Source organism: Poecile atricapillus, chromosome 9, assembly GCF_030490865.1.
Source record: "Poecile atricapillus isolate bPoeAtr1 chromosome 9, bPoeAtr1.hap1, whole genome shotgun sequence".
NCBI lineage: Eukaryota > Metazoa > Chordata > Aves > Passeriformes > Paridae > Poecile > Poecile atricapillus.
In genome coordinates, this window is record NC_081257.1 from 5,305,963 (window position 1) to 5,331,776 (window position 25,814).

General features: G+C 44.3%; 1 protein-coding gene and 1 non-coding gene across 3 annotated transcripts in view; both read left to right on the forward strand.

Annotated features, from left to right (window-relative positions):
• Positions 1–10,977: 10,977 nt before the first annotated feature.
• IARS1 (isoleucyl-tRNA synthetase 1) overlaps positions 10,978–25,814 on the forward strand; it is a 91,059-nt gene continuing 76,222 nt past the window's right edge. Inside the window, exons 1-6 of one of the 2 annotated variants that reach the window (XM_058845512.1) lie at positions 10,978–11,085; positions 12,729–12,818; positions 15,112–15,231; positions 15,732–15,888; positions 16,364–16,483; positions 19,190–19,272. In XM_058845512.1, coding sequence (XP_058701495.1) covers positions 15,113–15,231; positions 15,732–15,888; positions 16,364–16,483; positions 19,190–19,272 — 479 coding nt within the window. In that variant the 5' untranslated portion in view covers positions 10,978–11,085; positions 12,729–12,818; position 15,112. Of the gene's footprint in view, positions 11,086–11,646; positions 11,766–12,728; positions 12,819–15,111; positions 15,232–15,731; positions 15,889–16,363; positions 16,484–19,189; positions 19,273–25,814 lie in introns of those variants that run through there. The other variant, XM_058845513.1, reaches the window with a different exon arrangement.
• LOC131582380 (small nucleolar RNA SNORA84) lies at positions 13,350–13,483 on the forward strand. Its single transcript, XR_009278327.1, has one exon. It is a non-coding gene; the product is annotated as a small nucleolar RNA SNORA84 (small nucleolar RNA).

Genomic DNA, 25,814 nt, shown 5'->3' on the forward strand with positions numbered 1-25,814 from the left:
GAGAAGGCTTGCTTCGGCTTTTTAAGGCTGGATTTGTACCCCTATAATGACACACATTTAGGCAGTTATCCCTCAAAAGAGCCCTGAAAGGGGAACAATTTTACTTCTAAGCTTCCTCTTCAAGTGTACCCCAAAATAATCAATGAGTATAAAATCAGTACTAAAAGGAAATCTGATTTTGTCAGTGTCCAGCTTTGTTTTTTTTGTAATTAATAGAATTTTGATTGACACTCTGAATCCTGGCCTATGAAGGGATCATGAGAACACAGCAACACTTGCATTGTCTGAGTGGCAAAGGTAGAGTAAATCTATGGCTCTATTACTTTTCCAAGCCCTTTAGGACCAACTTTCCTCATGTAAGTGTTAGCAAAGAAATAATCCATGCATGCTTATTGCTTCTTTCATGCTTGTGTGATTTTAATGATAATTAAATAGTACATGTCTGAGATCCAAAGGCAAGCCAGAGTCAAGTGTGCCTGACTCATTTCTCCTCTCTGAACAAAAAAGAGAAACATCAAACCTCTGTGTGAGGCTGTCTGATGTTCTGGAAGGCTCCTAGCTTTACCTTGCTTTCTCATGTAGATATCCTTAGGTAGATACCTGATACTTGCTGAATTTTGTAGTAATTGGTTACAGGAGGGGAAAAAATGTGTTCTCTTGTGCACAGAGAGAATTTCTTGATGGTCTGAAATGTGCAACTGCGTTTTTTCTTATCTGCAAAATGCATTGAAGCAGGTCTGGAAATATGATTTGCCTTTTCTCATAACATGGGTCAATGAAATAGGGATGCAGGAAAACTGATGTAAGCAGCATAAAAGAATTTCATTTAGTCTAACATTTCCTTGGTATTTTTGAGACCTGCTCAGAATGTTTCTTTACTCCTGTATGTAGTGTCCCTCTATACATGCAGCTGCTCTGGTACTGAGTAATGGTATAGATGGATCAGGACTAAATAATGAAATAATCCATGGCAAAAACAGGTTTCAGTAGGGATGGCACCTTCTTGTGTGTGCTTATAAAGCTGAATACTGGAAGTACTTTAACACAAACTACAGGATAATAACACTTGTGAAAATGTTTTGAAATATGTGTTATTATTTTTCGTTTCTAGCTTTGTCTCTTGGGGATTATGCTGGTTTATGTGTCCTTTCTTCTGTCCCTTATATTAATTTGTGAAGCCAAATGTAGAGATCTCAAAAGCAGGACACACCAGTAGTTTCTGTTCTGTACAGAGAAATACACAGACTGATGCTGCATTAAAGAATTCAATATGAGCTCAGCCTGTGCATCAAAGAACCCACATGAGAGACCCCCAGATTCACCTCTCAGTTAAAGTTTTTCTTCTCTGTCAGTTTTCAGACAGTCACAGAGAGGGATGAACTCATGATGCTGAACTGTGATAAAGACAAGGGAAATAATTCAGTCAACAACCAGGCACAAGCCTGCTGGAAAGCAGGCTTCAGTGGCTGCTGCTTCCAGGGGTGAATTTTAACTGGAACTCTGGTCAGCCCTGAATTTCGTCCAGCAGCTGAGGCTGGGGTGATGTGACCCTAGGACTGTAGTGTGACAGGGAAGTGTTGCTCTCTCTTCCGCATTCCCCCTCTGGCTTCTCAAATCATTATAAACAGGTTTTCTCTCTATATTGGGTATTGATAAGGACTACCACCTGCGAATTGTGATTTTACTTTCCTTCCTGCTTTTTTTCCCATTGGGAAGCAAGTACTTTCTGTTTGTTTGCAAACTGCTGGATCCACTTCCACGGTCTTACATAGGAGATGGTAAATCCAACTGGGCACCTACATTCAGTTAATCATAAGTTCTTCGCCTGGCAAGCATGCAACATTTGAAATATTCCTTTCTTCCTGATGCTGAACCAAAATTCTCTCTGTTTAGAATCACATTTAGTTGCATTTTCGTCAGAGACATCTTGTTGGAAGCTCTTTTTTTAAAAAAAGGGAAGCATTTATTCATTGCAATTGATCTATGGTAAAAATAATTTACCAACCAAGTAACTTTTTTGGTTGTAATGAAGTGATTTCAGTTTTAAAAGATAGCCTTCCTAGGAACAAGAGATTTTCAGGTACAAATCACCTGTGATTTTACAAGACAAAACACAAAGATTGCATTTGTAGATAATGAATTTTTAGATAGCATTGGTGACTCAGAGAGAAACTGATTAGAAAGTCTGCAAGAGGACATGCAACCCTTGCAACACTCCTGTGTGGATCCCAGAGCTGATCAGTGTGAGAAAGAGATGATTATGCCAGAAGCCTTCAGTTCAGCAAAGAGACAGTTTGGAATGCAGGAGAGGTTATAAAACCATCGGTGAGGTGAGATAAAGACTGGCTGTTCAGCAGCTCCTCTAATACAAGAACTCTGCAGGGATTGCACAAGCCTGATGGAGTCAGCACATGTATCCAGGGTGAACTTGGGGAGCTTATTCCCAAAGGGTATCAAAGTCCCCTTGTTTTGTGGGAATGAAGTGTTACAGGGAACAGAAATGCTGAGGACACAGCTGATTTTGAGCATGGTTTTGTTGGTTTTGCTGTGCAGGAAGACTGCTGGGCATTTGAACCAGAGTAAACACAGTGAGACTTCAAGTAGGTGCCACATAGCTGGGCTGTGATCATCCATCTTCCTGTTCCTCTGACAGATTCCATGATCAAGGGTGGGCACTGTGGACAGGCCAAGGGTGACAAGGATGATTTCACTGTGCCTGGCAGGGGAACAGCAGAATCTTTCACTGATCTGCTAAATGGGCTCAACTGACAGCCCTGCTCCATTCAAAGTTGGGCTGAGGATCCTGTGGCAACAAGTTGTGTAAACACAGGAGGCAAAGAATGTTCTCTGTGGTTCCCAAGGTGGGAAGGGGCACACCTCGCTGGAGATGGCACAAGGGGCACTCAGGGAGCAGGCCTGGGGCTGGAAGCAGCACACTTTGTCTGCAGGATTCCTGCTTTGGGGCTGATAAGGACAGGAACTGCACAACAGAGTTTATTTATGGAGGGAAAAGGGGTGGAGCAAGATAAATGGGAACTGCTGGCCTGGACAAGTGTCTGTGGTGGCAGCCAGGAGGAAACTCTCTACTTTGCCCCATTCTGGCAGCAGCAGCACTGCCCTGACTCACTTGAGAGGATCGATGACTGGTACATTTTTTACCCCTGACTTCACTCTTGCAGGAACCCTGGAAGTTCTGCTAATCAGAATTAGCACATTTCCTTGATATTCTGTGGCCTTCAACACTTACTGAAGCAAAGATCATTGACTCAGTTTCCAGCTGGGCTGGGCTCTCGAGGGATACTGGTAGGACAGAGCTTCTCTAGCACTTCCCTGTTTGAGTCTCCTCACCCTGACTGAAGTGCTCAGGCAGGCCAGAAGGAAGCTCTTTTTATTTTCTTGGCAGAAGTTGCTGGTTTATATTTAAAAATAACTATTCTGGAGCTTGGAATTTTAATTATTTTGAATCAACTTTTGATTAAATTGTTGCTATTAAATAAAGGATTCATCATCTGGAAAAGCCCTTTAACTGGCTGGGAATAACTGCCAGACTGTGTTTATTTATTTCAGTTTAAACCTGCTGCTGTTAGAATTTGGGTTTCTTTTCGTGAAGAAACACAGGGAGGAGGGGCACATAAATCAAAATTTCATTCTGAACTAATTGCCTTGCTCTGAATTGCATAAAACATTTGATCTTTTTTCACTATAAAATTTCAGGATAGAAGGATCATTAACATTAAAGATAATATGAAATGCAAAAGTGTTTGTTGAACAGGAGATGAAAGCTTCTCTTCATATGATACTTTGCTTTTCTTGTTTCACAGCTAAAACTGGCCTGTTGTGGCTGGGTGTGATGTAGCAGCACTACAGCCAGGAGTGGTGGTGAGCTGCACCCAGTTTGATTGAAGTTTGTTTTTTTTCTGGATGGTGAAAAAGGGTATTCTCGCCCAGCAAAAATAAATTACACCTAACGTGAATTTTATTAGCCATCAGTTTTTGCTTGGAAAAGAATAGAAGAGCTAAGAAAAAGTAATCAGAGACATTTTAATGCAATTGGAACATATGACAACAAAATGGTCACTCCTATTACAGCAGACAGTTAAAAATATATATATTTTTCTTGCCCCATGTTGAACTGAACATCCTCAGATCCATGGCAAATGCACAGCTGGAATGGAGGGGTGACAAGCTGACCATTTTCTTCCAGTCATGGTTATTTTTCTTCTAGGAATGTGGCTGAAGACCTTTCAGGAACTGTGCAGCATGTCTGTTCCTCAGCAAAAGCAGCATTTCTGCCGTGCTGGAGACTTCAAACAACCCCACAAACTGCTAATGCACCTGCTCAGCAGTGTGCTGAAATGGCAGGAATGAATAATAAATGCTTCTGCCTCCTTCATAACATTACCAAACCCTTCTTTTCTCTGGGAAAGTACAAAATCCTAAGTCATCCTGTGCCCAGTCTGGCCATAAAAATACCTTTCACAGGTTACAACAGAACCCTTTGTGTTGTGTTAACAAAGGCCTTAATTTTTCTTCCTGTTTGCTTTGGACTTCCCAGTCATTTGGCTTTATTTATAAGTGACTTCCAGCTGTACCCCTAACAAAAATTTACTGATGTAAAGACTTGATATATAAGGTTGTGGTAATCACATTTGCTTAAATTTGTAAAGCTCAGCTGTATGAGAAGTGTGTCTATAAAGGAAAAATCCTAGGAATGTATAAAACTTGGTTTTGTAAAGTTTGAGTTGAGCAAGTTTGTTGGCCACTGGGCTGATAAGTGATCTTCTGGAGCAACAGCTTTTGGTTTCTTTTCCCAGCCTAGATGTTGAGGCCCTTGGTTATATTTTGAATTTCAGCTTTGTTAAGTGTTTGTTAAGTGTTTTTTGTGGCTGCACTCATTACAAGGCAGATACTTTCCAAACATTCAGGAAATTCCTAATTTGAGTGAGAAAGGAAGGAAACAGGAAAAAAAAAAAAATTACAATTAAGCCAGATCTAAGTAACACAAGTAACATACCAAGGAAAGGTCTGTAAGAGAATTCCCTCTGGGAGGGGAGCAAGGCTGGTGCCTGGCTGTACTTCCAGGGCTTCAACATGAATGGATCATTCATGGGAAATCTATGGTGGAGAGAACACAGGGCTCCCTTCCCCAGTGGAAAATCTCTGTAATTCTGTCAGGCACTGTGTGACCTGTAATTATGGCCCTGTGCTCTTTTATTAATTTATACTTCTGCTTTACTATTATTAATTTACACTTCTGCTTTACTTTGCTTGTGTCCAAGCACATCCATATTATGATGCAAATTCACCAGCAGCATGAAGGCCAAGTTCCAAGTAAGTGTTCCTAAGGGAGTTTTTGTCATACCTGTTCAAATCACGAGTCAGGGAAAAACAAAACAAAACAAAACATGCATTCAAACCATTAATTTAACATGTTAGCACAGATCTGGATTCATTAATAAAATACAATCTTGCTGATGACCAAACTGATGCAAGCTTAGGTTTCATTTACTTGTGTGAGAGGTTTATTTCTCCCCGTGCCTCTCCTGGAACTTCCCATGGAGTAAAATTCCCAGAATAAGCACGGCTCTAATGCAACCCTACATCAAACAAACTGAAATTTGTATGTATAGATTACTTGGCTATTTAAAAAAAAATAAACTTGATGTTGGTCTTAACATATTCAGCAGCTTTATTTCTTAAGAAGTGTGAATAAAATGGTGTCTTTGGACATTTCCTTTCATAGGATTGGAACTGAGGTACTACAAAGTTTGAATATTTTGTCTTAAAATGCTGTTTCTTTTGTAAGGATAACAGTTAACTCTCATCTCTGTGTCTGTAATTGCAAGAAACATTCCAGAGAACCCCAGGTTTGGGTCGGAAGTGTCCTTAAAGATCATCCAGTTCAAATCCCCTGCCACGGGCAGGGACAACTCTATGTGCAAATCGACATCACACCTTCCATTTGTCCTTCTGGCACACTCCGATTTCACCGTGTCTGCACGTGGGGGAAAGCAAAAGGCCCCTGACAGCGAGCCGAGGGAGCAGGAGGCACCACGAGAAATGATCCAAATACGGTCCTGCATCTCCTGTTTCAGACTGTTAAAATAATGTCCCTCTTCTCCCCTGGCAGCAAGTTCCAGGAATGTTACCTGTTGTAGTTTTTAACTGTTTGTAGCTAGAATTGATGCCTCCTCGTTCCCTTTTCAGGGAGGTGGTGAGTTTAATATTGAACACATCTGCTCCCTGCATTCAACTTAATCCTAACTGGCTCTGGCGAAGTTGTTTCAGCCCTTCAAATCTCTTTCTAGACATTTCTCCCTCTGCTGTAGTTGGTAAAAGAGGAATAAACCTGCTGTAAGGAGCACGGGGCAGCCATGGACGCTACTCCCAGGGGAGCGGCGCGGGGGTGCGGGCAGGAGCTCCGGCCAAAGCGCCCTCAGCATTCCCCGGCGAGGGAGGGTCAATGAAGACCTGCAGGGCCGATCCATGGCTTTGGCGTTTCCTTTCCCCGCTGTGCCCGAGCCGGGCCGGGGGGGCCGGGCAGGGCTCGCACCCCGGACCGCTCGGAGCTGCTGAGGTTCGCGTTGTTATCGCTCCCCGCCTCCTGCCGCTCCCTCCGTCTCCGTGTGTCAAGGGCCGCTTCCTTGGCCGCTCGCCGCGATAATTAAACGACTTTGCCGTCGTAAACCAGAATCGGGGCGAGTGCCAGAGAGGCGTTAAACTTTTCCGCCGTGACTTTGGCCGTCACCGCCCCCCGCCCGGTCACTCCCCGTCCCCTCCCTCCCTCCCGGTCTCTCCACTGCCCCCGACGGTGGCTCTGGCTGTCCCTACGGTCCCCCCTCTCCCCCCTAAAACCCAAAAAGCGCGACCCACTTTGATCTCGCCTTCTGAAAAGTTCACTTTATTTACAAGGGGGGCGCCGGGGGTTCCCCCCTGTTTACACACACACATTTGTAAATTTAGCCAACCCCCCTGACAAAAACGCAAAGGAATGGCTGAGAAATAAATAAACCTCTCCCACCCTCCGAGGCGGAAAGGCTCCAAGCCAGCGGGGTTCTGCTCCCCCCCTCCCCGGCCCGGGGCTCAGGCGATCCTGCTGCAGAACTCGTCGAAGTCTCTCTCCATGAAAAGCTCGCTCTTGATCACATCGTCCTCCGAGGGGAAGTACTGCTGGCTCTCCTCCTGCGGGGAACCCGCGGCCGCACCGTCCCCGGCCCCAGCCCCGGCCCCGGCCCGGGCCGGCGGGGAGCGGGCAGCGGGTCCGGGTTCCCCCGCGCACTCCATCAGCGCCCCGCGGGCGTTCTCCAGCACCCCCAGGTACGAGTCCATGTCCAGCGGGTCCATCTCGCAGTCCGACCCGCCGCTCTCGGTGCCCACCGAGTCCGAGCGCAGGTGCATGAGCTGATACTTCTCCCGCATCAGGAACTGGTTGGTGTTGCGGGGCGCCCGCATGCCCGGCGCCCGCCGGCCCAGCACATTGACGGGCCGCAGGGAGAGCAGCACCCGCGGCCGCGCCGGGCGGTGGCAGCGGCGGAAGGCGCGGCAGTGCTGCTGCTGCAGATGCTGGTAGTGCTGGAAGTGGCTGTACGTGCGGCTGCCCAGCAGCTTCCGCGCCCCGCCGGGGACCCTCTCGCGCCGCCCGGGCGGCCAACGGGAGCGGCTGCCGCCCCGCCGGGGCTCGCCGCCCTTCAGCGGCGTCGGGGAGGCGCTCCCCGGCAACCCCTCGCCGCGGGCGGGCTCCCAGGGCGGGCACACGATGAACTCCGCGCGTCGCAGCATCGCGGCCCCCCGGCCTCTCACATGCTCCGAGCCGCCGGGACGCCCCCGCCGCGCTGCTCCTGCGCCGTCGCCTCTCCGGCGCGTCCTCCGCTTCTCTCCGGGCTGAGCGGCCGCTTCCCAAGAGCCCTTCGGGGGCCTCTGCGGGCGCCTCTACCTTTTCACGATCCGCTCTGTTTTTTTCTTGAGCGGAGCCCGTTGGCAGCGCATAGCCTGGCTGAACGGCTGCGGGCTGCGGGGCAGCTTGACGGGTTACAAGCCGCCGCTTCGGAGATGGTCTCGCCTACTCCCCGTCCGGGCGCTGCCGGGCTGTCAGCGCTGCGCTGGGCACGACGGGCCGGGGCAGGGCCCGGGAGCGAAGCGAGCAACGGGAGGGGAGGGCGCCGAGGCTCAGGGACCGCACAGGGAGTGAGCGCACCGCCCGCCGCCCCGCGCCCACTGGCGGCGCGCTCCCTCGCAACCCCTACTTATGACCTCCGGCGCAGTCCAACTGCCGCCGCGCCGCGGGGGGGTTCCGGAGCAGTACAGCCCCTCCTCAGCCGGCCTGTCCCCTCCAAACTTCGCCCTTCTCGTCCGAGGAGCGCGGGGGTCCCGCGTCACCGCAACCCGCGCGCTCGTATCTCCCGTGTTATCCCGAGTTATCCCGGCATCTTTCCCCCATGGGCGCGCTTTGGCTTGGCTCAGAGCTGCGGGCGCATTTTGTTCATCCCCTATTCACGAAGGCCGTTTACGCTCAGCTCCCCGCGCAAGCACCGTTGCCCTCCCGCCCCTTGCAGCGGCGCCGCGCAAAGCGCGTACGGCGCCCGTCCCTCGCAGCGACTCTACGTAAACCGCTACGCAAAGCGCGTACGGCGCCCGTCCCTCGCGGCGACTCTACGTAAACCGCTACGCAAAGCGCGTACGGCGCCCGTGAGGGGCGCTGCGGGGATGGCGGTGAAATGGCCGCGGGGCCAGCGGAAAGGGAGAAAGGGAGGCTTGAAGCCGGCATTGGGTGCTGGAGATGCCGCGACGCTCGGTGCCAGTGCCCGCGGCCGCTTTTCCTCTGTAGCTTCAGGCTGCGGCCGGCGCCACCGCTGGGGAGCAGTGACCTTCCCGCGGGTCCCACAAAATGGTGCCCATGCTTTTCCCCTCAGCCGCTTCATGCCAGGGGAGTCCCGTCCTGATATTTCACGGGGGTTTGTTTTTTTTTTTTTCCTCTTTAACCTCTTCATCTGAATCGGTGCTTTTTCACCAGTATAGAGCGAAAAATGAGAGCAGAGACATTCATTCTTGTAGTTTAGGGAATGCTCCAATTACTTGTGCTGGGCCTTGGTCTCTACTACAAATTTCCTCTGATTTTCCAGTCTGTTCTGGGTGGGGGATTTTTTGCCCTCTATGTAACTAATCTGACAGTGACTTCCCTGTCCACCCCTTCCCCATGGCTAACATTTTCATGAAAAAAAAACCTCAGTGTTGCCCAAATAAAGGCTGTGCATGAACAAGGGACAGCAACTCCCATGCAGGTAACATTTTATTACAATTTAACACTGAAGGGCAAAGAAGTACAAAATATACAGGGGGAGACAAGGTAAAAATCCGGATTTGGGGTAACTACAGAGTTAACGTTGCCAAAAACAAATTGGCAACATTTGTCTGTTTCACTGCTTTAGAGTGTGTATTTCTAAGCAATATATGTTTCAAATTCCATTCAGAAAGTATATGGTATTCCATTTAAACTCAGCTGGTGTTATCACCTGCATGTTTTACAAACTAAAGGCCAAGATGGAAGGAATTGGTACTGGAGCAAGTAGTAGCTGTTTAAAGTTGTCTAAAATCTGCAGCATCTGAGATCTGAGGGAATGTGAGAGCAGGGGGAGGCTGCAGCTCTTTCAGAGTTCATGAGGGTGTTTATAAAGAAATGCCACGTCATGTGGTAGAATCCATGTCCCGAGTTGTCACAGGCTTTTTCATAGATGTATTAGGCAGCAGCATGGCTTGAATAAACTTCTGTCATTCCAAACTTCCCTCCTGGATACAGAACATCCCAGAACTCTGTGTTTGTACGAGTGACTCTGCCCTGGCAACCACATGCACCCAGTCTCTCCTGTCCAGCCGGCCAACCCAGCTTAGTCTGGCCTCAGTTCCCTTTTTCTCTTCTGTTTCTCTGAGTTTGGTGCAGATTGAGTCTGCATTTCTTTTAGCTGTTCTAAAAGGATGTAGGAAATTTTGTGTAGAAAGGAGATTGTGTAGGCGAGAATTCCAGTTAATATGCCTCCCTTCACATCTGGATTATCTCTAATCCATACACTGACACTGCCCTGCACAGACCAGTGAATTCATCCTGTACTCAGTACTGCAAATCAAAATCTAAAGCTTTTACTGAAAACTTTAAAGGTTCCTACATCTCTACTAGTAAATAAGTTTTTATAGCAATTTGAAATCATTACCTGGAGGCAGATGAACTGTTTATGCCATTATTGACCCGGCTTTCATCTCCCAAGCTCTGTTCTGGTCAGGGTTCAGGTGTGCAGGCTGGGAAGAGCATCATCCATCTCCCTCCCTCACCTTCCTGGCACACTTCTGTTTTTCTCTTTTCACAGCTGTTTTCAGCTCTGGAAAAGTGGGGAAATGTTTTGTAATTTCTCAGTGGTTGTCAGTCAGCAATAATATTTTTTTGAACCCTAAAGTTTCCTTTGATATGGGGGAACCCATCTAAAAGTTCTTTGGATTTTTTTGTTGGTGTTTTTTTTTTTTTTCTTTTTTTAAAGAAAAAACCAAAAAGCAGTGGAGGGACTTCTGTTGTAGTTATAGCCTTAGAAATTGCTTGAGATATTTAAGAGTATCCCTTTAATGGAGGTAAGGTCGAGCTCCCGAGAAGAGTCTGGCAGAGGCCCTTGGTATCCAGTTACTGGGAGAAGCCCAGCGTGCTGGTGTCTCTGGGTTAGAGCCGGATGGGGTTATCCAGGACACACAGCACAGCTCCTGCCCGGATTTGGGTTCGGGGCCCGCAGCTGAAGCCTGTCCCCAGCCCATGAATGGGGCTCTTTTCCCCCCGTCCCCTCACGAGTTTTGCCCGTGAGGGAAACGCCCGGCCCCGCCCCCCCCCCCCCCCCCCAAATCAGGGGCCGCGGGGCGGGCGCGCGGGAAGAGTTTCCCGAACTGCCCCGCGCCGCCGTGACGCACCGCCCCGGGAGAGCTTGCGCCCAATGAGCGGCCGCATTACAAAACTCCTTTGTGCGGGCGTAGAGAGCCGTGCGCTGATTGGCCGTGGCGCCGGCGGTGTTTCCGGCCATGCTGCGCCGGGCGCGATTGCATCATGGCGGGACGGAGGTGAGCGTGGGGGGGCACGGCCCGGGCCGGACTCTCGGCCCCTCACGGCGCCCTCACGGCCCTGCCGGCCGCGGTTAGCTCAGGCGGACGGCGGGCGGCTCCGAGACGCGAGGGCGGGGCGGCTCCGGCGGCGTGTCGGGGCGCTTGGCGGAGGAGCCGGTGCTGGGCGGCACCTTTAGGGTGCCCCAGGAAAGCGGCGGCTCGTGGCCCCGCAGGAGCCTGGGCTGTCAGCGCCGTAACGGGGTCCGGCCTGGCTGGCAGCTCCCCTGCGGCGTTTGACATTATTAGCTCGTGTTTTGTGTGTAGAACGTCACGTTCATGTGTGTGTTTCACTCCCGGCGTGCTGTGCACATTCTTTGCTTTTTCGGGGTTACTTACAGCACGTGCTTATTACAGGTTAGCCAGCTGTCTTATTGCAGGGCTTAATACTTAGCAAGTCTTGTTTTCATTATTTGTACAAAGAACTTAAGGTCCCTTCCAACGTGTAGTATGTCTCAGGTGTTCCCTTCAGCATCCTTTTAATGGGGAGGGTTGATGAATGCACCCTTTTTATTGCTGCAGCTGCGGTGGCTTTGATATCTCCAGCAAACGTTGGCTTCCACACCTCGGGAGCCTTTTGGAAACTGCAGAAAGCATTTTTATTCGGTTTGGTGGTGACATGATTAGAAAGCAGCTGTCAGGTAACAGAATTTAGTTGTCACATAAAAGCAGTGTTCAGTAACTCAGCTGACACTAGTTTCTGAGTTTTTATTAAAAAGACGTAGTTCAAAGTGTTTTCAAGATAATCTAGATTTATTTTTTCCACAATGATATGTTCCATTTTTAATCAAGGTAGTATGATGATGACAAAAATTTTTTAAGCCATAACAAGATACAGTGTAAAACTGGGTTCTTGCATAGCATGACGTTTTTGTATCTAAAGACAGTATTAATTGATGAGTCTGCTTGTTGCTTTAGCATTGTTTTAATTGGCTTTTCAGTATTAAAGGAACACCTTGCAGGGGAACAGCTGGGGTAATGTTGCAGTTTTATTCCCCATATAAGACACTAGCACAAGATTTTCAGAAGCACTTTTCGTTCTGTAGTTCAGCATTCTGTTCCTGACCATTGTTCCTTTTGCTTTAAACTTGGTTGTTTCCATCCCTTCTAGAAATGGAGAGTTTTGATTATCAGGTGAGCAGTTTAGACTGATGTCACCCCAGAATAGTACCTAAAATGGCAGAAATGGGATGCCAGGTGTGTATAGAAAACAGCATTGTTCAGCTTTGGAGAAGGCATCTGTAAGTAGAGAAAGGAGGCTCCTTGTCTTTGGAGGGAGCTTTGGTCTCTTTTACAGAATAGTTTGGGGAGAAGGTGACTGGAACGAGAGTAAGAGACTGATCATAAACCCCTGAAAATCATAAACCTTTTGTACACCTTCAGCTCATCTCAGTCAACAAAATAATTAAAACTCTGAGATCCACTTTATTTTTCTTTAATCATACATCTAATGCATGAAAAGTACAACGGTATTTTTCAAATATGGGTTCACTTTATTCATGGTGTTTTAATTGAATTTTTATTGATTTAAAAAAAATATTGGTATTTGAAAAAGCACATGTGAACTTGATTTATGATTTTAATGCATGTTTTTTTTCTTGTAGATAAGAAGCCCAGCTTAAGTCTCAGACTGCTGTAGTACAATCTCCAAACTTCAACACCTTTGCTAGTGAATGTTGTTATCCTCTAGAAAAGTGAGTGTATTTAATAAAAACTTGCTTAATGGTGCATTGTCTTAAACTCTAACACTTCTTGTCAGCAGAAAATGAATAGAGAACCATCCTTGTGTTACCAATCTCTGTAAATGTGTTGTCTGAAAATGTGGTTTTATTAGATGCGTTTGTATAATTTCTGCAATATGGTTTGTGATGTTTTCTCTCAGTCTGTGTTCGAAGTAATGAAGTTATCCTTGATTATTTTGTGATTTAAAACACCTATATTGCTTATAATGAGCTTTTTTCTGTGCTGTAGAGATATTCATACCTCTGTCTATAAAATGATTTTTATATCTTGGCCTTTTTTCTCAGCTGAGGTTGAGCTATGGCAAAATTTTCAATGTGCCTTTTTATCTTTTACGTCAGTCTGTTTAAAATTCTGCTTTGTAACTTGGAAAAAAGAACCGGTAGTGATTGTTGTGTATTAATTTCCAGCAGCGTTTCTCCCCCCGCCCCCTTGCTTCTGATGCAATAAACTTGTGATGTTGCTGAGAGTGTGGATGGATTTGTGCCCTGTGGTTACTGGACACTGCTGTGCCCGTGCAGTGCTTCAGTTGGGAGGATGGGCCCACAGTGACTCTGTGATTTACGCAGGGAGTCTGTGATCCGTGAGCAGCCTCCACAGCCCGGTCACAGGCACACCCCAAAGCCCCAGCCTGCCTCTGGTTTGTTCAGTTATGCAGACCTGACATCTGGCCAGTCTCCAAACCCTTTGCAGTTATCACTGATTTGGGGCGGCTGAGCTTGAGCTGAGTAGAACATGCAGATCCTTAAACCTCAGGTCAGCTGGCTTGTGGGAGATAAAAGCTTTAAAGCTGAATTCTTTTATCAATTTCATTGTCTCTGTGATCAAATCACTGAGAAATGACACAGCCTAATCAGTGCTTTGAGGCAGAATGGTGAAAACTTTCCTACAGGTTGTGTGTAGAGTAACTCACTGTGCTCAGGCTGGTTGTTACCTTTCTAGAATACATCCAGGCCATGTCCATGTGTTCCTTGTCAGCCCCTGATTTCCCCTCCACATGCTGTGTTGCGTGTGCACCACGTTGTGGGATTCTCAATTATAACAATATAATAATTTGAAAGGATAATTTGGGTTTATTAGTGGAGAGAATGATTTGTCATGAATACAAAAGTGGTGGAATTGATCTGTAGCACATTTTTTCATAGGGGTTCAAGCCTTCAGCTGGCAATTTTTGTGGTGTTCTGGGTTCTATTTAAGCAAATGTTTTGCAACTTCAGCTGTAACTGGAAGAATTGTCTTCATGCATTTGCCTTTGTTGCTGCTTTATGGTTAGTATTTATAAACCTGAGTAAATCACAAGACTCAGGCCTTGTGCCATTACTTGTAATTCTCTCATGCTGAGTGAAGCTCAAGGCTGTAGTAGCTACGTCTGGTGTAAGTGTGCTCAGGAGCAGCAGCACTAAAGTGAGAGGTGGAAGAACCCATTTATTCTGTAGCATCATTTCTGACAAACCTCATAACCAATTTTCTGTTGGAAGCTGCTATCTTAAAACACCCTTATTCCCCAGAGCTTTGTTCAGTTCTTGCTATGGCATTTGATTGAAATCTGACCCTTTTCTATCTCATAGCAGGTCTGGAACCAGGCAATTGTTGTGTGCTCCTAATTATGTTGAGAATTCCTCTTCCCTGTGTTGCTTGTACAGCATGGAAGTGGCCTGTTGGGGCTTTGTTTTAATATACCTCAAAAACTCGTGTTCATCTTTGCAGTGTTTTTCAACTCTGTGCACTGTGGCTGCTTTTAGGGGCATCTGAGATGAGCATCATGAGGAATAGCCTGATGGAAAATGCTATTTTAAACATTTAAACAGTGTGAATAAATGTACAGTGAAAAGGAGCCCCTTCTTCAGTACTTTCAAGGGAAACTCTCTGATACAAACTGGTGCCAGAGGGTCAGTTTGAACTTGGAAGCTTTTCCTGAAGAAAAAATCCCAAACCTGTGACCAAAGAATAATTTACCCTTTGACTGTTTTCTCTGGGAAACAGAAATAAAAATATGATAAAAGAGGGAACAATCATAGTTGAATGAATGGAGAATCCTTTTACTGTTCCAAAATTTTGGTGCCAGTCAAAATTAGGCTTTTTTTAGAATGGAATGGTTGCTTCCATGCTTGCAGTGAATCAGGCTCTTTGGAAAACTGAGCTTTGGATTGGTGATATGGATTTGAAAGATATAAGTTGTATTTGTGGAGTTATTTTTTTCTCACTTCTGTTCAATATATATTCTCTTCTTGATCCTTGTTGGGAAAGAATGGTTCAACAAGTTCCAGAAAACATAAATTTTCCAAATGAAGAAGAGAAGATATTGACGCTCTGGAAAAATCTTAATTGTTTCAAGGAATGCCTAAAGCAATCAAAGAACAGACCTAGGTAAGAATCTGTTAAAAGCTGTAGCAACTCCGTGTGGCAGTGCAGGGTTGGCTTGGCTGTAATTACTCTTTGTTTTTCCTTGGTTCTGTAAACAGTAGCTGTTCCCTTTGCCAGCAGCAGGCCTGGCTCATGCTGCTGTCCCTTTATATTCCACTTGGTGGAGAATCAGCAGTGTTCAAACAGTTGTAATGAACCTGTAATTTCCTGCCTGGTGGATTTGTAAGAGAAATGAGTAGGTAAGCAAAGAACTCTTCCAGGTGCAGGCCTGTGGAGCACCATGCTGGGGTGTGCCATGGGAATCCTGGTACAATTGGCAGTGGCAGGAACTGAGCAAGTTGGAATGTTCCCCTCAGTCCCACTGCCACCTGTGCTGACTGATCATGGAAGAGGAAGGAATGGGTATTTTCCTAGTGAAACACAAGTAATATAAGCATAGAGTCACCATGGCTGAAGGCCTGCTGCTCAGTTTTTGCTTTAATGAGGAATGTTTTGTGTTGTAGGTTTAATTTCTACGATGGCCCCCCGTTTGCCACGGGGCTCCCCCACTATGGCCATATTCTTGCAGGAACCATCAAAGACATCGTGACCAGATTTGCTCATCAGAGTGGTTTTCATGTTGACAGAAGGTTTGGCTGGGATTGCCATGGCTTACCTGTGGTATGTGTCATGAATTTACCTGCAGATGCTTCTGTTGGTTCCTCTTTCCCTGTTCCCTGCTGATCACTCATATTTCTATTGCTTTTATACCTGACATTGTTGCTAAAAGAGAAATGGAAGTTGTCCAGTGTGTTTCTCTGGCTTTTTGGGTTTTTTTTGGTGAGTTCAGGAGCTTCCTAGTGATCACCTGCACTCTCTTCAGTGCTGTGAACCTTTATTTAGTTGGTACGTTTTTCAGAAACTGTTTTTTTTTTTCATTTTTCTAAAGATGCTAAAGAAACAGTCATGCCAGGGTGAGCCTTTGAAATCCCTGCCTAGTTCATGTGCAGCTCTCATGAAATCTCAAAAGGTTAAAAGAGGCCCCTGAACTTCATTAGAATGTATAGGACATAAATAAACTATCCAGGGAAATCCTGAAAGCTTTTAATAACAGGATGTTTGTTTTGTTTTTTTTTTTCATTTTCCATGCTCCCAGGAATATGAGATTGACAAGACTTTAGGCATTAAAGGGCCAGAGGATGTGGCAAAGATGGGGATTGAAGCTTACAACAAAGAGTGCAGAGGGATTGTGATGAGATATGCCAAAGAGTGGGAGGTGAGTGAAGGCTCAGTCCATGTTCTGCTGAGCATTTCTAAATGCATTTGTGCAGAAGTGTTTCAGGTGGGGTGAACTTCATCCTTTTGTCTGATTATGTGCATAAATCTGATGTCTTTAAGCTCCTGTTTCACCCTGTGCTCCTGAAAGGAGAACAAAAAGAGCACCATTGTGGCTTGGAACAGAGATTGCTGTGCTGTCGAGAGAAGGTTACTTGCAGGTTACCTGGAGCTCAAAGTGTCTAATGAGATACACTGAACAAATAATAGATATGTTGAGCATTGCCTCTTTCTTTGTGTCTTTTCTTGTATAGAAAATGGAAAGATCTGTCTTTGGTTTTCAAATGGAGCCATTAAAGAAAATTAACATTAACCTCACTGCTTTTCTGCTCCTCCTTCCCCACAGTCTTTTCATTGCCAGAGTGCAGGGCAGCAGCTTCTATTTTTGGAAGAACAGAAATTCTCACATCTGGTTTTGTCACAAGAGGTGTGGGTAGACCCTCAGTCTTCCTGGAGAATATTGGTGTCAGCTTTGCATCCCAGGAATACAGGGAGAGTGTTAGTGTGTGCAAGTTTGAAGAAAATGATTTTAAGTTAATGATATTTTTTTTTTTTTTTCCTAGACAGAACAGTCCTAATTATTTTAATTTTTCCTTGTGCAAAAGCTCTTCTACTTTATCACACTCCTCTGCATGTTTCTAGTTATTCTGTATTTCTTTTCATGGAAATAGCAGTTTCTTACTTGAGTATCACTTGCCTCAAAATGCCCTTGGGAGCATTTTGAAGTTATGACCAGTGTCTGAAGAAACCAAGTCAGAGCTGCTTTGGGTAGAGTAACCTCAGTGAGTGGCTGGATGAAAAACAGTTTGGTTTTTTTTTTTTTGAAATTCTACTCTGAAATGTTGTATTTCAAACCCATCATTGATAATTTTGTTGCTTTTAGAAATAAAAATAGCATGATTCATTCTGGTTTGTTGTGGTTTAACCCCAGCTGGCAGCCAAGCACCAATGAATGGACATAAGAACAGTTTAACTGAAGCAAAATAAAATGTTATAGTGATGCTAACAATAATAGTAAAAGAGGAGGAATAAAATCCAGGAGAACCAAGTGATGCCCAGTCTGGCTGCTGAGTGATGCCCAGCCTGTCTCTGCCCAGTGACTCACAGCTCCTGGCCAAGTGCCCCCAGTTTCTCTGCTGGGCACGATGTCCTGTGCTATGGAGTGTCCCTTTGGCCAGTTTGGATCAGCTGTCCTGGCTGTTCTCCCACCCAGCTCCTTGTGCAGCTCCTGGCTGCCACAGCCTGGGAAACTGAGAACTCCTTGCTTAGGGCAAGCACTACTCAGCACCTAAACCAGCAGTGGGTTAACAACATTATTCCCATCCTAAATCCAGAACACAGCACTGTGCCAGATATGAAGAAAAATAACTCTATCTCAGACAAATCTGGAATATTTTGTGTTCATTTCCCATACCTTTTAACTTGCTGTACTTCAGCAACTGGTGTTTTTGCAGTGCTGGTTAGACCCAGCACTTGATCTTCTGAGTGGTGAATGGATTTTGTATTTTTTTTTGTTCATAAACTTGTACATATATGTGTCTATTTTAGATTATAAATAAAAATAATGACATTTGTTTAATTATCTTTTGACTTGTAATAAATTCAAATATTTTGGAATAGTGCTAGGAGAGGAATTACCAACATTCCTGTTAGATAGTGTTTATTTTCTGCCTGGAGTGGTTAGCAAATATTTGAGCCTTATGAAAAAACAGAAAAGGTTCCTTGGCTGTGTGAGATCTTACAATGCTGAGACCAAACATAATGGTCCAACTTTGTGGATCCTTGTGCTATGGAACTTACTAGTGGAGTGTCAGAGTGGCTTAAAGGTCAGGATGGAAACTGACCCATGTCAGGAGCTGAATCAGGTGTTGAATGAAAATGTAGAGGTGAAAGAATGAATGTGTTTTGCGTTCACTTTGCTGGTTCGGCATTCAGAGGGGGCTGTGTGTGACAGTGTCAGGACAGGTGTCCCTGGCTTGGCTGTCTGCAGAGCTGGGGCTTTGGGTGGCTGGGAAATCCCACTTGTCCCAGTGAATCCCACAGCTGGCTCGTTCCTCATTAGTGTGTGGATGTGACCATGATGTGTCCTGGGACAGGGGCTGGCCCCTGTCACTCCGATGGCCTTGACAGCTCTCATGTCTCTGGGAAGGCAGCTGGCCCTGGAATAGTTTGATAACTTGTCACGTATCAGTTTCTTTCAGCATTTCTTTGTCTTCAAGTTACATCATGTTTTCATGGAGCTGAAAGCTGATAGACTACGTCTTCTGGGTTTTCACTGTCTCTGCAACAAGTAGTCTTAAAAATAGAAGTGAGATCACTGTAATGAAAAGCATTTTTCAGGCTTTTGAACATTGGCTGAACCTTGAGTGATCCACCATTTCTATTTGATGAATGATCCAAATGATCTACCATTTTTGCTGTGTTGAACACATTTGCCTGTTGTGTGACCTTGATTCGAAATAACTGTGCTCATGGTTTCATTCCTACCTTATTTTTGCCTGTTTGAAACTGTTATCAGGCTAAAATATTTTATAGATGTATTTCACTGAGATGGGACAAATGCTGCACTTAAAATCCCAGCTGATTTTTTTTTTTTACAAAATAAATACTAAGATGCCTTTCAATCTCTGTGTTTGTGTCTTAACAGTTCAGTGTTACCAGATTAGGACGCTGGATTGACTTTGAAAATGACTATAAAACTCTTTACCCTGAGTTCATGGAGTCTGTGTGGTAAGTGAATGTGCATTGCTTTATGGATTTGAAATGTGAAAAAGGTTTTACTCATTGCAAACATATGTTGGTCCATGTATCACCAGAACTGTTCTGAAAATGTTAAATGCAGATAAAACATCAGGCAGAGTAATTAAAGTGATGTGTAATCTCTTGATGTCCAAGTGATGGAATTAATTGTCCCATTTTTTCCTTCTCCAGGATAGCAGGGCTTTGCAAAATAAAGCTCACCAACACTGCCTTTAGTGAGCCCTGAAAGTTTACTGCTCAATGTCAACTTAAAAGCAGTTCTGAACATCTATTAATATGTTCCTTGGTTGGTTTAGGAAATTACATTCTATCTCTGCATTCTTGATGTTCTTCACACTGTCAGCTGTAAATGGGCAAACTGTCCAAGCTCAGTTTAGCTCCAAACCTCTTCTTCAAGCCTGAATTTAGAGGCTGTGAATCTGCTGTTATCTTTTTCTTGGCAGCGCAGTTTGACATCTGTCTTGGACTCCTGGTGTAGAGCTTAATAAAGTTTGGGTGTTTTGGCAGTGCATTCAGGGTGCCTGTTGGGATTTCAAAAGACAAGACAACTTTACAGGTTGAGGATAATCAGATTGGTTTAACACAGTAAAGAAATGGCAGCTGTGAGTCCTTTGGGTGATAGAATGACAAGGTTAATTGCAGGGAGAGGTTTAACAGAATGTATGCTGACAAAAAGCCATTGCAAAGCAAATTATGTGCATAATAAAGTATTATTGAGTATTCGGTATATTAGCTTTACTGATCAGTTTTAATTGTATAGTTAATTTCATAAAGTTATGACAATGGATTGACAGACCTTTTAGACATCCCTGAAGCCACTGCAGAGGGCTGAAGTGCCAGTGAGATTTCAGTGAGCATTGGAAAAATGGTGGGAAGGCAGCAGATGTTTAACTCACTCAGCTGAAGAAACCCTGCATAATTATAAAGTCAAAACTGACAAGAAACCTTCATTTTGTAAATTACAAAAATACTTAGTGGCACCTCAAATCCTGTTTAACTGTCAGCTTAAAAACCAAACCTGCCTTGAGCTAGCTGCAGGGTCTCTCTTTCAGCAGCCCAAGCCCTTTTTTTGTGGTTTGTTTCTCCCCCTGCCTCTTTAAAAGGTATTTTCTTTCACCTGGGTTACAGAGAATACCTCCTTTAATGCTTGCTTTGATACAAACTCCAAATTATTTTGGATCTGAAAACTCAGTGAGATTTCAGGAAGTATGTAGGCAGACAGCCTCTTAAATTTGTACTTTTTCTTCCTTATACTGTTAAGTTTCTGTTAAATTAAGTAATGAAAAGCATTTTCTGTTTTTAAAAATTGGGGTTTTTTTTTTGGAAAGTCTTATAGGACTGTCTCAGGGCTGTAGGAGACAATGCTTGAAGAGAGCCCTGTCACTGCAGTTGGTGCTTTTTTGGCAGGGTTATTTCCTAAAAATTAAATAAATTGGATGGTTACCTAGGCAATCATCAGACCCACTAAGTCTTACTGAAGTTACTTTTCATGTCTGTCAGGGGTGTGAATTTGAGCTGTAGGTTCTAGCATGCTTCTCTCACAATTGATTACATGTTTTCTGAGCTCCATTTGAAATACTTTAAAAGAATTTTAAAATTTAGTGTCCAGCTATGTACGAAAGGGAAACTGCAGCTTAATTTCTGCATTGAGTGCCATGGAGACCATATTGGCCTGTCCAGTGGTTTTACCTTGTTCCTGTTCTGTCTGTGGGAGTACAATGTTGATTTTAGGCCCAGAAAAAAACCCCTTGTTATGAAAATGGTAGTGGGCATGGCAGCTGTAGGTTTTGTGGTTAAAATATGGTAAGGAGTTTGTCTTTAGTCATATAATCAGATAAACCAGTCTGTTTAGGTTATTTTTTTCTCTGGTCTGTAGCTCTTCCTGCAGCTCTGGAGTGGCCTCACTGGAATTTCTTTCTGACATGTGGTGTTTTCTTCCTTGTTTCTGTTGAGTTCAGTGATATAATCTAGTACTTGTGATAAATGTTGTTTTCAGTGGTGGCTGATTTGATCAAAATCATTTAGATTTGAAGTATTTAGGACTCAGACACCAAATACATCTGTTGTACAGTTTCTCTACAAAACAGTATTAATAAGCTCAGAAGGCTAGAGAGCATTTCTTTTTCATCTTTATAATTGTTCTGGTGGAAATGACTACTTTGTTGGCATTTTGATGCTATGTCATATGATGACTGACTAAACTGAATTTTCAGCCTGCTAAATTTTGACTTACAATGAAATATTCATTGGTAGAATTGTGGTGTCCTGGCAGAATTTTTCAGGGAGGATTGAAACTTGGTGTCAGTAAGAGGTGACACTGCACTGGTTTTGCATGTTAAGATCAGTCACCTCTGCACATATTAAATAACTTAAACAGAACTTTTAAGTTCTAATTCTGTACAATTTGTCCTGCAGCCAGCTTTGATCTCAATTAAAAAGTGCCCTTCCCTGGAACAGTGCAACGAGAGTGATGTTCTTGAGCTGGCATGGCATAAACATGAAATATCTTCTTGCTTTTTTTTTTTTGTGCAGTCACAAGACATATCCAGTGAAATGGAGAGGAGTTTGATGGGAGCTTAAACTTCTTACTGAGGTGGTCTGAAAGAAACCTTTGGGAGTTGGAATAACTATAGATTACTGTCTTCACTGCTGGGTTGTTGCATAAGTGTGGGCTGGGTGTGAGTTTGCCCTAGGGGAGCTCTCCCAGGGCTCCAGGGAAGCTGCCGGTGGGATGAGAGGATGGCTCTGCTGTTTCTGGGGTGATGCCAGGGCTTGGCCTCTCCTCCTGCTCCTCTGAAGGGCGGCTTGAACAGATTCTTGTCACCATCTAGTGCCCAAACGAGCAACTGCGGGCTGAGCCTGTTGCAGACGGTGCTGAGCTCCCCTTGGTGGCAGAGCTCTGGGACGAGGTGGCAGGGAGAGCTTGGCTTGCACCTGACCTGCCCTGAAACAGGCCCCAGCACTCAGTACTAAACCAGAATGATCTCAGAACAACAGAGCTCTTAGAATAGAAATTCTCCTAATAGATTTCTCCTAATAAGAATCACTATTGTGTTCTGTATTTTCCAAGGCTAATGATTCTCTAGAGAGATACTGGTGATAAAAAATTGTAGTTTGTCCATTTTTTAATGAGCTACCTGTATTTTTTCCCTCATTCATGTATTTCTTTTGTGCAGTAAATTCTCTTGGTTGTTTTTGTGCATAAAGTTCTCTTGTTGTTACCTTCTCACTGTTGCAGTCCTTGTTGTATCTCCTTACCTGTGTTTTGGAGGAGGAACACACTGCACTCCTATGGATGATCTTGGGATAAACTTAGCATCAGTTTTAGATATTCATATTTTCTGTTATACAGGTATTTTGCATTTCTGGCTTGATCTAGAATCTCTCAACAAACACACTGTTCAGAAAATTACATCTTGGAAGGTAGACCTGGAGCAGGACAATCTCTGTATGCCAGGATTTTAAAGTAGTTGAACACAGAATTTGACAACTTCTGTACTCAACAATTCCTAGGCCCTGGAACAAAGAAATAGTTTTACTGATTTTCTTAAGGAGCTGTCTTTCCAAGATGCTGTTCTAAAGATAGGCTGTGTTTTCTATTGGAATTCATGCTTCACTTAGGTTTATGCTTATTTTGATTCACATCCAGTGTTTTTTGAGTACTTTTTTAGGTTGTTTTTTTTTTTGTCCCTAAGCATCTGTTTTTGATTCCTGCTTTCATTTTTATTTCCTCATGTTTTTCAAGTGATGTCCATGAGTTGTAGGAAAACCTTTTCCTCAGAAGCTCTGCTTCCCATAGTGCTGTTGGGGTGCAGTGTTTGCTGAACTTTTAAATGACAGAGCTTCTTACTTAGCATGATGTTTGTGCCTGGATTTGTTTGGTAGGTCTACAGAGGCTATAAAATTGTCCTTTTACCTTGATACAAACTGATGTGAGGTCACACAGTAACAATTTTATACATTTTACTTAAAGTATCATGGATATGTTGAAATCATAGACCTCTAGATCCTGCTGTCATAATGCCCACAGAACTGTTTACAGTTCCTGCTGTTTTTTCTTTAAAGAGGAAAAAAGGGGGGGAAAACAGTTTATATATGTTTGAAAATAAATCTCTGTGTTAGTTATGAGTTAGTTCTCTGGAAAGGTTGGAGTTCTCAAACCCTTAGAAAACCCTTAGATACTGATCATTGCAAACAGAGCTCCTTTATCCCTCAAAGGAATGGCATTAAGAACTTGGGAAGCTCCAAGATCAAATCCTTCTCTTTGATGTGAACTGGATGTACATGTTCCAGAAGTGCACTTGCTTTTGCATAGTGAGAGATACTGGATTCTGTGTGGGATGCCAGGGGTGTTTGGAGCGCTGCATTGACTGATTCAATATCTTTTGGAAGAAAAAGCTCCCTTTGCAGGAGTTTGATTATATCCATGTGGTGTTTGTGTGCTGTGTGTGTGACTTGGATGAACAAATACTGCAGGAAGGTTCTGGTTTTTTGGGAGTTCTGGAGAGAGCAAGGCTTTGTTATTGACTGAGTTTGAACCTCATGACACTTCAGGAGCAACAAACTCTTGTCACTTCAGAAGTTAAACATTCGTTGCACCTTTGGGGACCAGATTCTCTCTTAACAAGAAGCTGAAATATGCATCTTGAATTTCACCTTTTCCCAAACTGCATTTTTCTTCAGTAAAGGTCTGAGTGCTGCTCCCACAGCCAAGAGGATGCAACTAAATTTATTTATGTTTGAGGAGAAATGTAGCAGAATTAAATGAACAATTTCTTACTTCTGTGAGTAAATGTTTTGTTTGCCACTAGAAAGAAGCTCTGTGGTTTCCTTAGAGTACCATTTTTTTTCAGAAAGCACTGCATTTTCAATTTTGGTGTACAAACCTGCGGCCTCTTTCTTGCAAAATATCAACATTTTCCAAACATAAGGGTTAAACCACGTTCTCTGAGGTTATTGTCTAAAATACTGTGATGAATTTTTAATCAAAACATGACCTCCACTTGTAAGTGACTCTTACTGCTAGAACCATCGCCTCTTTGGCGGGTGCTGTGTTTCAGGTGGGCACTGCTGCAGGGAGCTCTTTGGGAATCATCTCTGCAGCTCTGGTGATCACACACCAGCAGCTCCCAGCAGCTTTTTCTTGTTAAGGAGACTATTTTAGGTGCTTTTTAAGGCAACAAAAGAGTTTGTGTAGTGGTAATGAGGGCTATGGCATCAAACAGCAGTGTTGACTCAATTATAATTCTATTTATTCTGCTGGAATGGCCGTGTGAGGGGACAGGTTGTGGGAAACTCCAGATGAGTGCTCGGTGTGAGGAGCTCAGGGGAGGGAATGTGGTCTGAAGCCCAGCCCTGCTCTGCAGGGCACAGCTGGAGCTGGGCTGTGCAGTGGGATGGGATTGCCACAGGAGGGAGATGCTGGCCTGGATTAGGAGTTTGGCAGCTCCATGTACTACTCACCTTTCCTGAGCAGCTCCCTGACTTTACAGTTATATTTACAGCTGAATTAAAGATTCAGTGTTTCTCTGAGTAGTTTTTGTGTGCTGTTAGTAGGCAGTGTTCTATAGAAAGTAAAGTAGAGCCTTTTTCTATAGGTATTTTAGTTACTGTTTTTGAAAGGCAAATAGAACACCTTCAGTAGGAATGCTGTCACTTGTCACAGGCTGCATTAATTGTGCTCTGAGGGGGTAAGCATACATTTAAAGTTATTTTAACTCCCACAAAAACTTGTGCAGTTAGCCAGCTCAAATTGATATGCTGAAAGCTGGTGAAACTATATTCAGGGATCATTTTTGTAAAAGACGGATCTAGGTTTATACAAGTCTAAGTTGATAAACTTAAAATCTCCACTGTAAAATAGTCATTCACTGCTATGTTTCACATTTGGGTTGGGTGTCAGGCAGCCAGATCTTGCCTGTGGGTGACATTTCTTGGTTGAACAAGGTTTATTTGGAGTTGTGTGTAAGGTAAGGCACCTTTGTAGGAGTGCACAGCCCTGAGAGACTCCTGGGTTTGGCTCCTCTGTGGCAGAGCTTGATGCTGCTGAGGGTCTTGGAGGCTTTTTCTATCTCAGACTTTGGATTATATAACTTTTCTGATGTTAGTGACCACTCATAGGAGAGTTTTGGACTTTTACTGGAGGCCCGTGGATGAATCTGAGTGGACTGCACATCTTTTCCATTTGACATTCTGTATTTTCTCCAGCTGCCTAATCTGCAGCATAATAATTATTCTGATTAAGGCACCACAGGACTTCCATGTCAGCAAGCCAGGGCATGTCTTTTGATATTCTTATTTTGGGCCACAGATAAAATCAGTGCAATAGTCTACTTGTGTTTTTTGTTGAAGATGATAATTACAAGCATAGAAGACAAGACAGTGACTGAAACACAAGTCCAGATTCTCAAGCACAAAATGACAGCCTGCAGAAAAAAGTGCTGCTTGCCAGGATTGGGTTGGTTGCTTAGCAATGAGCTATTTATCTGCAAAGGGACCCAGAAAAGGGATCA